Source organism: Anneissia japonica, unplaced genomic scaffold (assembly GCF_011630105.1).
Source record: "Anneissia japonica isolate Jap-2015-1 unplaced genomic scaffold, ASM1163010v1 scaffold1430_len515961_cov162, whole genome shotgun sequence".
NCBI classification, from domain to species: Eukaryota; Metazoa; Echinodermata; class Crinoidea; order Comatulida; family Comatulidae; genus Anneissia; species Anneissia japonica.
The window spans coordinates 463,185-476,396 of NW_022693412.1; the positions used below are offsets into that span (position 1 = coordinate 463,185).

General features: G+C 36.0%; 2 protein-coding genes across 2 annotated transcripts in view; both read left to right on the forward strand.

Annotated features, from left to right (window-relative positions):
• The window catches only part of LOC117100719 (vesicle-fusing ATPase-like), a gene marked incomplete at both ends in the record, with an annotated part of 42,174 nt that overhangs the window by 20,737 nt on the left and 8,225 nt on the right, over window positions 1-13,212 (forward strand).
• Window positions 6,857-8,572, forward strand: LOC117100720. The gene has a single exon (XM_033240512.1). It carries the CDS (start codon window positions 6,876-6,878, stop codon window positions 8,307-8,309), a length of 1,434 nt encoding a protein of 477 aa, XP_033096403.1. The 5' UTR covers window positions 6,857-6,875; the 3' UTR covers window positions 8,310-8,572.

Below are 13,212 nucleotides of genomic sequence, written 5' to 3' on the forward strand. Positions count from 1 at the left end.
AGAAAGTGATTTATAGCTATGACGTCATTTTTTAAAATACGCATTTGAGCGTATCTCGGTTATCCTTGATCGATCGTCTTCCAACTTTCAGTATGTTATAGCTGAGACAATTCTCTTTCATATATTTGACCCCTTTTTACATTTTGATGACGTCATCATGGTCAAAAAAATTGTTTTTTCTGACCCCCTCATTTCTCTTTCTTCAAAACGTTGATGACCCCATATAATCTTAACCATTCGTCATTTCCAAATCATATTAGGTGAGCATAAGCTTCAGGTCGAGGTTGAATGTTATGTACCTTAATTTTCTGTTCGCGCCTTTTAGCGTGCACGTACGCTTTAGTCAACATTTATATATGCATAAAACCATGAATATTTTTAATCAGTTATAGCTCCTTAGGATGAAAGGTGACCCCCTATTTTTATTACATAATCTGAAAGCACATGAGTTGTAGATACGATTTTTTACTTCATAATGGCTATCGGACATTGTGACGTCATCATATTGGCATTTGAATTAAAGAACTGAATTTTTATTTATGATGCCATTATGTTTAGACTCGTTTGAACGTATCTCGCTTATTCTTGATTGATTGTCTCCCACCTGTGAGTATGTTATAGCTAAATCAATTCTCTTGAAGACGTGTCCATTTACTTTTCATTTTGATCACGTCAACATGGTCAAAAAGAATGAATTTTTGGAGCCCTTTTATCTCTCATTCTTAAAAGATGTAAAACAATAGAACAGAGTGAGGGCGGCAGACTGTATTTCGACGCTATCAGACTAATATATATATATAGGTTACATGTATGTGAAGAGAAAGTTCGTGTGGCATTACCAACTAACAGGCGGTTTTAAATACACTTGACAATGTTTAATTTCGTGTGCTATTACTGTACACTTGCGTGTCTGTTAAAATTTGAAAATTCTCGATATTACTATTCAGATAGTTTAAAGAACGTTTCGGGTCATTTTCAGCATTTCAAAACTTTCCATAATTTACCCGCCGTACGTTCATTTCCACGGACACAGCACATATTAAAGATGGAAATCACATTTTGTTACATATCTTGTGTTCCTGACACATTATTCATCAGGAGTCACTCTTTGTGCTATTACCGTACTCACGGGCGTCAAGACGTACGTGTACACATGCGGAAATCTTTTAAAATGCTCAAAATTATTCTTTAAAAAAAAAAATAATTACAGCATATTTTAGCATATTATGACACTTTTCAATCAGCACCGCGTGATCTTAATGAGGGTCAAAGTGCGGCGGATCACCTAACTCGTCCTCAGTGACGAGTTCAAATCTAGTTTTATTCCTCTTTCTTTCTCCCCTGTTTGCACGATATCTCAAAAAATGCCACGAGTTACTCACAATCGCTCTCAGTGAACATTTGGCTTGGTCTGGAATAGTCATGGTAAGCTTTACAACCCGCTCAGTCATGCGTGACGTCATCTACGTGCAATTTTCGCGTTTTTACATTATCGATCATATCAGCCTAACCAATTGCCATTTCGAAATCGTATTAAGTGAGCATTAACTTCGGGTTAATGTTGAATGTACTGTACCCTAATTTTACGCGTGCGCTTCATAGTGCGCGCGCACGCGTGCGTCAAAATTTTAAAATGCTCGAAATCACTTTTTAACTAAATTAGAGCACGTTTTAGGCCATTTTGAGCATTTCAAATTTTTTTAAAATTTTCCACTACGCGCGCGCATTTTTACTATACAGTGAAATTATGGTAAAATCAGACATATTTTTAATAAATTATAGCTCCTTTGGTTGAAAGGTGACCCCCAATTTTTATTACATATTCTGAAAGCACATAAGTTGTAAATATGATTTTATAGATGAAAATGGCTGATCGGACATTGTGACGTCATCATATTGGCATCTGAATTCAAAGAAAGTGAATTATAGCTATGACGTCATTTTTAAAAATACGCTTTTGAGCGTATCTCGATTATCCTTAATCGATCGTCTTCCAACTTTGAGTATGTTAGAGCTGAGACAATTCTCTTTCATATATTTGACTTCTTTTTACATTTTGATGACGTCATCATGGTCAAAAAAATTGTTTTTTCTGACCCCTTCATCTTTCTTTCCTCAAAATGTTGATGAGCCATTATCATCTTAACCATTCGTCATTTCTGAATCATATTACCAACCAACAGGGGGTTTGAAATTAAACTTGACAAGGTTTAAATTCATGTGCCATTACCGTCGTCAGGCACGTCGTATAAGGTATTCGTACTTGTGCGTTAAAATTTTAAAATTGTTAATATCACTTTTCAGATAATTTAAAGCACGTTTCAGGTCATTTTGAATATTTCAAAACTTTCCAAAATTTACGAGCCGTACACTCATTCCCACGCCCACAGCACGTACTGAAGCTGGAAATTACGTTTCGGTTACATGTGTTGGGTTTGTGACACTGTATTAATACTACCGTGCGCACGAACGTTAAGACGTATGTGTACACATTCGTAAGTCCTTAAAATGCTCAAATTTACTCTTTTCCTTAAAAATTTCTTTTTAAATACTCAAAATTACTATTTAAATAGAGCATGTTTTAGCATATAATACTTTTCAATCAGAAACGCGTGTGCTTCGTGAGGGTAAAAGTACGGCGGATCACCTAACTCGTACTCAGTGACGAGTTCAAATCTAGTTGGTGATCCGCTAACACTAGCGGATCACCTCTTGTTATTGTCAGGATCATCATCATCATCTTCATCTTCTTTTTTTTATTCTTCTTTCTTTCTCCCCTTTTCTGTCGCACGATATCTCAAAAACTGCCACGAGTAACGAAAAATGGCTGTCAGCGAACATTTGGCTTGGTCTGGAATAGTCATGGTAAGCTTTTCAACGCGCTCAGTCATGCGTGACGTCATCTACGCGCAATTTTGCGTTTTTACATTATCGATCATATCAGCCTAACCAATTGCCATTTCGAAATCGTATTAAGTGAGCATTAACTTCGGGTTAATGTTGAATGTACTATTCCCTAATTTGACGCGTGCGCTTCACTTCGCGCACGTACGCGTGCTTCAAATTTTCAAAATGCTCAAAATCACTTTTTGACTAAATTAGAGCACGTTTTTTAGGCCATTTTGAGCATTTCAAATTTTTTTGAAATTTTCCACTACGCGCGCGCATTTTTACGTGCGCAGCACGTACGAAAGCTAGAAATTACGTTACTTTTACATATTTTGGGTTCCTGACATTGTTTTAACAAATTTGCATTTTTTTCGGTAATCTTTTGGCCACTAATAGGTATCACTACAAGCTGACGATTCATGGTCACATTGCACGCACAGGCAGAAAAATGCAAATTTTCATGTGCTTAAAATGTGTCTATATTTTAATTTTTTTGCGTGAAATAAAGTATTAAATTAAAGCTTAATTCATTATCTGTCTTTCTGTGTCATTTTTAGCTGATATAAATGTTATTTTCATCATCTATAGTGATTTTAAAATGATCGACTTTCCGAACGAAACGATCGTTTTTTACGCCGATTTTCGAGTGCCTATTTTGCATTGCTTTACTTTTTTCAGCGGCGCTCTCTCTCGGATGAATATATCAACTCATTGTTATTGTAAAAAGAAAGAACATTAATTGGGCTTTATTTTCATATAAAAAAGTTCGGGGTTGAACGTCATCTATACGGAAAAAATGTCGATCAAAAACTTCAGGACAATAATTTGAACCGTTAAAACGAAAAAATCAAGCCGAAAAATATATCAAAATGAAGCAAATTTTATGTAGAATATGATTCTAAAAACGATTTTCCAATAGAAACAATGGCGCACATGCGCCGATCCATTGAGTGAAGACCGGTTTACACACTTTTACAATGGATCCGATCTAGCGTGGCTTGCGAAACTTGCTTGATTGATCTCTCGCTTGACTCGATTCAGCATGGAAGACGATACTTCAAACGCCAAATTACAGGAATTCCTGCATGAAATAGGTACGTAAATATTTCGAATATGTTTATTGAGTATAGATTTAACTTGTATCATGAACAAATATTTGTATCGATATATTTAAAAGGTACACGATCGGCAAATAGCTAGGCCGTAATCGTAAATATTGGTCTGTATCCATCATAACCGTCCAGGGCTAAGGCTCGTGTAATTCGGGTAGATTTCGTGAACAACGAACGTTAGGCTAGGGTATGGAAATCTTTAACGGTAAATTTCAGGGTTTCCTGAATAATTTAGATACGTTAATTTTTTGAAAATGTTTTAATTGAAAATAGATTGAAGTATTTCCAGGTATAAGTAATTGTTAAACATTAATCGAAAGGTGTATGATCCGTAAATAGCTAGGCCTAAATCGACGACATGTTTAATTTGTGACAGTATACGTCCAGAGGCAAAGCGCATATAGTCCTTGACAATTTCGTGAAAAACGGACTCTAGGCCTAGACTTTGCAATATTTTGAAATTTGAGTTTCAAATGAAGGCATCGTGGCCAGGCTATAGCATTACGAATTTTTTTTTTTTTTTTGTACATTGATTTTAATTTTAATAAATATAAAACTGTTTTTAAAATTAAACAGATGATGAGACAAAGAAATTGATGGAGTCAATTTTTGTTGCCACCGGCCGTGGAAGACGACCAACTCTTCCTAACAATTTGAAACCCACTCGAAGAGTATTACTTCAGATATACAAGATTATTAAGGTAGATCACCGGAAGCCGTGGATGGATGTTTCTATTTGCCTGGGAAAGCTCTTTCCGAATTATCCAGTTAATAAGTGGCGTCACCTAGTTGAATCTACAATACGCACTTTGCTGCATGTTGGTGATCGTCAGCAATATTATGATGAAATTATTGATCTTGACTCCATAGGTAAATTTGATTTTGAAATACTTTTATTTTTCATAAGGTATTATTAAAAGTGAAGGCAATGCACAACAAAAAAGTTTTCAATTACAGTAAATATATTTTATTGAAGCAATAACAGTTAATAGTAAACTTGTATAAATACTGTATAATGTTAAATAACAGTTTATTTATTTATTTTTTCACAGGTCCAATGTGTGAAGCAACCAACATATCAAGGCGCACTTTTGAAGAGCCACCATCTAGCCATCACCAACCATTGACACGAGGCATCCTTTTGGAGTTGGAGTCGTATGGAGGAGACATTTTTGCATGTGTAAACCATGTATATCCTGACCAGTTTGTTGCATCAAGTATAAAAAATGAACTTAAAAAACTAAAGCTATGTTTAAAAAATTAAACAAATCAAAATCAAGAGGCGATGCGGCCAACCTATATAGAAATGAGCTAATAACTAGTAAGCCTCAAGTTGAAAGAAGTTGCTCAGCTAATCCTGTAAAGGAAAATATAAATTACGTTAACAAAATTAAACTGACATGTGATAGAAAACTTAGTGAAAAGGAAGATGAGGTAAAACAGCTAAAGGAGAAAGAAACTATTTTGTTAGAATTATGTAGAGAGAAATCAAAACTAATTAAACAATTAGAAGATGATTTACAAGTAGTTAAAGATGAGAATTTGAAATTGAACGATTTAAAAGCCGAGGTAAAGGATTTAAAAGAAAAACTTAAAGAACAACGCCAAACTGTAAAATCAAAGTCTACTGCTTCATATCAGAAACTTAGACGAAAATCATTATATCTTGATAAAAAGAATAAGGAGAATGCAATTGAATCTGAAATGCAGTCAAAATTGATAAATAAATTAAAAAAGAAAATGAAATGTATACAAAGAAAGTTCCGAACACGAAGCAAAAAAATTGCCACGTTGGATACTAAACGTAAACAAAGTCTAAGCGAGCTGAGTAAAATTAAGGATGAGCTTATCTTTTTTCAAACCAGACATGCTGTGAGCGTTTCGGAGAATCTGGAACTTAGAGGGGATGGTTTAGGAAGACCGTATACTGATAACGTGGAAAAATATGTTATGCGATTGTGTTGTGAACTTGATGTTCCTACAACAAAAGTTGGTGAGGTTATTTCAACTGTGTGTAACTTCATTTTTAATAAAGTGTCCACTGATGGCTTGCCGTCAGCATCAACTGCCCAGAACATGATTGATCGTGCTCATGTCCTAAGCAAGCTGCAGGTAGCAGAAGGCATCATGGGCTCGGAAAGATGGGACCTCCATGGAGATGGAACATCTAGAGATGGGAAGAAAATTCTTGGCCAGCAGGTGACCCTAAACACTGGGCAAACATTGTCAGGAGGATTTTCCTCGGTAGCTGTGGAGGATGGAGTAACACTGCTTGATAATGTTATTTCAATGATGGAAGAACTGAGCGACTTGGTTGATGGAGAGAACAAAGAATTTGTATACAAGGAAATGATGCAGAAGATGTTTGCTGTTATGTCTGACCGATCTAGTGTAAATAAAGCCTTCAACAACATACTCAGTGAACACAGAGAAGCGATTCTTGGGGAAGATTCATCTAGTCTTCAATTTCTTTACTGCAATGCACATTTCTTACTTGGCTTGTCTAACCAGTGTGAAGGTGTATTAAAAACGTTGGAGAAAGAACTTGTGGAGGAATGTGGTGAAGGTCTAGGAAGAGATGCTCAGCCTAAGTTCAATCGTTTCAAGTCTTCGGGGGAATCGGCAGCAGCTCGTTATGTGCGCACAGCTTGTGACGTCTTGGGTCCTAGAGGGGATCAGAAAAATGGATGTAGAGCCAAGTGGGAAGCATTTTGTAAGGAAACTGTCAAAGCAAAATCTGAGATATCCAGTTTTCGTATGAATCGATTCAACAATTTCTTTAAAGGTGCTGCTGGGTTGTTCTTTCACATGGACCATATTCATATGTTTTTTCATGAATTCAGTGATGCATTAAATCTGAAGTTGGAGAGTGTTATGGTTGATTGCGATAGTACCGAAGTACAAAGTTTGGTTCGTGCGCTTGGCATCATTTATTATGTTGTGACTGGCCCATTCTGGAATCTCCTGAACAGCGACACACACTATCTTGACCAGTACATATACATTCAAGAGATGGCGGAAAAGTTTGAAGCGTGGTCACTTGACAGCAGCGAATTGCTAACAAGTCCAATCACTATTTTTTCAGATTTTGCTGTACCAGTCGATGACATATGGAGAAGCTTGATGGGTGACACATTGCCAGGCTCTTATCTCACCAAATCTGCACTACAACAAATAATGACTGGATTCATTGCGGTTACTAAAAGGCAACTTGAAAATTTTCTGCCTGGGGGAGTGTATGGGAGTGCGCCAGACGATGACCTTAGGAAACAAATGAAGCACTGCAAGCTGACAAACCTGGTGTCAGAGTACGAGTTTGGCGACTTAGACTTTAGTCAGTTTCGAAGACGGCACGCCTCAATGCATTTTCATTCCAGCATACAGATGGTCAAGAGAAATAAAACAATTTCTGACTGGCTGTCATCAAAACCAGATGAAGAACAGGCACATTTGCTACAATTAGCACGTGAAAAGTGTACTGCACTTAAAGAAAAACACAAAGAAGCTGAAAGAGAAGTTGTTCGCAAAACAGAGGCACGTTTGCAAGAGGTAAACAGAAGAAAACAAGAAAAAGAAGCGGAAAAATTAGAAACCAAACGAAAGCTGGTTGATATTGTTAAACAACATGGTGGACCTTGTGTCAAACCAAAAGATGTGGAACAGGCTTTGAAATGTGGCAAGACTAATCGACAGAAGTTGGAAATTGTTAAGAATGAGATTAGATATTTGAAGAATGTTCTGGGAGTTATTAACAAGCGCCTAGTTTTTGGCAAGAAATCATTGGAATCTCTAGCAACAGACCTCAAAACAGTATTAAGTTTGTCACGAGAGGAGGATAATCACAACTTGGTTGCCATTCCTGTTTCCCATAGCGTTGATCATGTGGAAGCTATTGAAAGTTTTGCTGGTGAAAAACGACAGATAAATCAGCTTACAGGGAAATCCAAGAAACGGGCTGTAGAAGTTCAACCATCAACATCAGATTCACAATATAAATTCAATTCTCAGGGTGAATGGCTCGCTGTTGCATATGAAAATGAGTGGTTCGTTGGAACTGTGGTAGACATCAAGTCATCAGAGAGAGCTGTTGTTCAATTCCTCAGCAAAGGTCATCAAAATGTATATCGCTGGCCTCGAGTTGATGATTTTGATACGATTGATAGCAAGTTCGTTTTCGCTCATGCCTTGGATGTTAGTACTGCAAATGGCAGGACATGGTCTGTTCCAGAATTTGATTATCTGCAGGAGCTATATAGTGATTACTGCTCGCTTTATTTTGCAGAGCCGCTGTTGGAGGAGTTGTGGTAAAAAAAAGAAAAAAAAAACCACATGTAATCTAATAAAATAAGAAAATATATAAATTAATCAAATATATCTGCATGTATTTTAAGATTCATCTTTATATAGTACAGTACTCTTCGATAACTAAATTAGTTAAGTATTATAATATTCTGTATCTGGCCCCGAAACCTGTCTCTGAAATACCGGTTTGGTGCCCGGCGGGGGATAGTTTTGTGTACCGTGAGAGATTAATAAAATATTGTATTTTTACCCAAAAATGAAGTTTTTAGTAATTAGGGTAAAGTGGGGTTAATGGAACACTTTAGCAGATAAGTCCTGCTTGTGGTGTTATATCTCTTCTTCGTGGCAATTCTTTTGTTGCATATAATAAAATAATCATCTGTTGTAATATTTTAACAGATTAAATGGTCATAGTATCAACAGGTTATGTACAGGTGTCTTAGAAAATTATGCGGCCTTGTGTTCCAAATACCCCAACCAATTAGGGTAAATGGAACGCTATTTTAGGGTAAATGGAACACGTCGATATATGAATAATATATGGACCCTAAGTTAAAATATGACAAAAATGCAATGAAATAAGTTGATTACACATGTGATCTTGTCATTTTAACTTTTATTTACTGTACATCATCCAATAAACTATTGTGTTCACTATTTAAGCATGCATTAATTTATTCTGCGCACTTGTCGCATACATAGTTCTCCAGTTTGGTTAATTGTCCAAATAGTCCAGTACATGTTTCGTGAAACCACTCAATGCATTGGGTACACTGCCACCAATCTTCGGGGTCCTCATCGTCACCATAAAACCCTTCGCAGTTAGCGCAGTAATTGTTCATATCATCTCTATCATATTGTTCTTGCATGTTTTGTTTCTTTGCGGATTTTTTGTTGTTTTTCTTTCGACACTCAAGCTTTTTCTTCTCATCCTTTTCTTTTTGTTTTAGTAGCTTTTGAACTTTTTTTTCCTGCTTTTCATTTTCCTTTTCCTTTCTCTTTTTTTCTCTTTCGATCTTTCTGGCCTCTTTCTCAGCCAGTTCACGCTGTTTTTTTTCTTGTTTTTGTACTTCAGCTTCAAATATTTTGTCAGCCGTTAAACACCGGGCTTGTGTAATGCGTTTAGTGGGCGCATTCTTATTGATTACTTTCTTGACCACAGGTTTTTTAAGTAGTGTAGCATACCGTGGTTCCTGGTGTGATGAATGTGGTAGCTGTTGTAATATTAAATCTTCCACTTCGGCAATTATATTAAGCGGACGGTTGTCTTCATTTACGACGACATCCACAACAACTTCCGGTACTGTAACTGTCAGCTCTGGTACCGCAGCAGGTTGTTCGGCAAGTGTTTCATTGGGTAGAGCTTGTTGATAGGAGAGTTCAGCATCAACTGATGAGAATGGCATATGCTCAGTTGTGATGGCTTGTGGGTTGAATGGATAAATGCCAGTGGACTTGAACCCACTCATGATGTTGGCTATTGTCATCACACTGTGAAACACATCCTTGAACAGTCCACAAAAGTCATAGCGTGTAATGACAGAGTTTGGATTTTCACACATGAAACGCTCACATCTCTTGTTGTACGCATTCTTAACAGACTTAAATACGGACTTGTCAAGAGGTTGTGTGTGGTTTGTAGTGTGGGGTGGTAGGCAATAAATATGGATGGAGTGTTCACGAGCTAATTTGAGCGTTGCAATAGTAATATGTGAAGAGTGGCCATCTAATACTAGTAGCACAGGGCGTACTGGTGGCAATGATGGTATAAACATTCAGCTAAACCAACTTTCAAACAGTTCAGCGTTTATGAAACTGGAATTGCTGACAGCAAAAAGGGTTCCTGGTGGGGCATTATTTGTCAACCCTGCAGCTAAGCGCTTTCCTTTAAATATGATAAAGGGAGGTAGAACACTACCTTGGGCGTTGGCACACACAAGAATGGTGACATTTTCTCCACGATCACCACTGGTACGAGACTGAACAGTTTTTTTACCCTTAGTGGCGATTACCTTTGACGGAGTGTGTACAAGACTTAGTCCTGTTTCATCCAAATTATATATCTGGGCAGGCTTGGACTTTAAACCAGTTCTGTCCAGCAATTCGCCTAATTTTGCAAAGTGATCTCCAATAACATTCGGATTTAGCATAGCTGCACGCGCAGCTGATAGGCCTTCAGGTTTTCTTAATGAAAGTTGAGGATGCCTTCTCATAAAACCTTGGTACCAATCATAACCTGCTTTTTTTTCTTCTTTATTGAAGCGGTGTGGAATGCCTGCCTCTTCTGCCATTTCATATGCCAATTTACAAACCCTGTTTATGCTGAGGCCAAAGCCGAGGCTCTCCATCTCTTGCAAATAAGTGACTAGGCGGCGTTCATCTTCAATAGTAAACGTTGGTGGTCTAGTTGCCGGTGCATCTGCTTTTACACCACTTTTTAACCGTCTACACAGTGTAGCCTGTGGCACATTATACTGCTTTGCTGCCTTACGTAAAGTAAGCCTCTTCTCCTCAACAGCTTTCATCGCAAGTTCCATTGCTTCCGGCTTCCATTTTCCATATTTTGGGGTCCATGATGGCTTCTGTCTTGCCATATTCAATCTGAAAACATAGTAGAGTACAAAATAATAAGAATAAGGTAATATGTAATAGCACACTTTGTTAAAATATGCAAAAATATAACAAAAAATTACATTAATTAAAATTGTATTAATTAAAATTAAAATTTCATTAACTCTAATTAAAAATAATTAGTAAGAAGTTGCATAAAATAAAATGTATACCTATGATTACATTCCATGCCAAAAGCATATGTATACTATTTAGCCCGTTTCATTTACCCCACACAATTGGGGTAAATGGAACACTCTTATATTATTGTCATTTAAATTATAAATTATATGTACCTATTTGATTAAACATAGAATTTCACTAAGTACATGTTATTATCCACCAAAAAAGTTAACAAACTTGAACTTTGATAACAGGGGTAAATGGTCTATCCAACTATTTATAGCAACCACTTATGGGATGACATAAAAAAAATAATAATAGTTTAATATTTAAACCTAAAACTGGTTTTGCAATTTACTATGATAATAATAATAATATTAAATAAACAGAAATTTGACAGAAAAAAAAAAATTTTCCCCTTAAAATTTACATTTTTGAAGTCATAGGTCACAGCCTAAAAGCTAACATTGTAAATAAAACAAGGCGACATTTGGTTAGCGACGTCATTCAAAACACAAATGTAATCCTAAATGTAAGATAAAAATTGCTTCGAAAAAATAAACAAATCACGACGGAACAAAGGCTTACCTGTACGTAGATATATATCTGCTACTTATGCAACCAGAATCTGGCGTAAAAACTGCAAAAATTGGAACTTAAATGATGAATTAACTACACTAACACTTTCTCGAGATGTTTAATATTACTAATTACAAATTTTATTGACGGATGACCTAAGGATGGTCACAATTGAAGATGATTTTCTGCAAACAATGTGACACAATGATCAAAACAAAGACGCCATTTTACAAAATATATATTTGTTTGTTTGTGAATTAACTCTAGGTGGCGTTCACTGTCATAGTTATTGAATTAAATGAAAAAGAGTCTCAAACGTTCCAATTACCCCACCGTTCCAATTACCCCACTTTACCCTATTTAAAGTTTGAATTTTCACAATACCAATGCTTTTAAATTGTAGATCTCATCAAAAGAAACATTTTGATACCTCACTTGCCAGGATTGGACATTTTTTCCCCTATTTACAGCGTTTTTAAATATGTCGGAAAAAACGCAAATTTGTTAAAAATGGGGTTTTTGGTATTTTTGAGAGCTAATATCTATTAATATATTTGAAATAAAGACTTGAAATTCTCTGGCATACTTGTCTTCCATATATATAACAAAGATATTGATGTTTCCAGCACCAAAAAAGAACAGTTTTTGAAATTACAGGGCTATGGAAATTGAATTTTGGTTGACTTTGACCGTCAAAATTTCAAAAGCGAATATTCACTAACCCCTCATATTTAAGTGAGCACATTGCCAAAAGTTTAATTCTAGTGTATCTGAAAAAAAATAGGCATATAATATACCCAGAAAATAGGTATTTTCTGAAATTTCCAACCTATAGGTGATATAATTTTTAAAATATCAGCCCTAAAAAATGAGGGAAATCCCATTTGGCGATAATATGCAAATTTTGGGTCGTTTTGCAGTAATTTAAAATGGCCGTAAATCATTAACGGATTGTCCAATTTTGTCAAGTGAGGTATCAATTTCTTTCTTTTAATGAGCTCTACAAGATGGAAGTACTTTAAGATATATATCTGCAAATAAAAAAAAAGTCATTGTGATACCTACCAATAGCAATGCCTTACGTGCGCATCAAACATAGGTATCTTTGCGCGTATTTGTGCCGCTATACAGTAAAATTATGGTAAAATCAGACCTATTTTTAATCAGTTATAGCTCCTTAGGTTGAAAGGTGACCCCCAATTTTTATTACATATTCTGAAAGCACACAAGTTGTAAATATGATTTTGTAGATCATAATGGCTGATCGGACATTGTGACGTCATCATATTGGCATCTGAATTCAAAGAAAGTGAATTATAGCTATGACGTCATTTGTGAAAATACGCATTTGAGCGTATCTCGCTTATCCTTGGTCGATCGTCTTCCAACTTCCAGTATGTTATAGCTGAGACAGTTCTCTTTCATATATTTGACTTCTTCTTACATTTTGATGACGTCATCATGGTCCAAAAAATTGTTTTTTCTGACCCCCTCATTTCTCTTTCTTCAAAACGTTGATGACCCCATATAATCTTAACCATTCGTCATTTATAAATCATATTATGTGAGCATAAGCTTCAGGTCAAGGTTGAATATT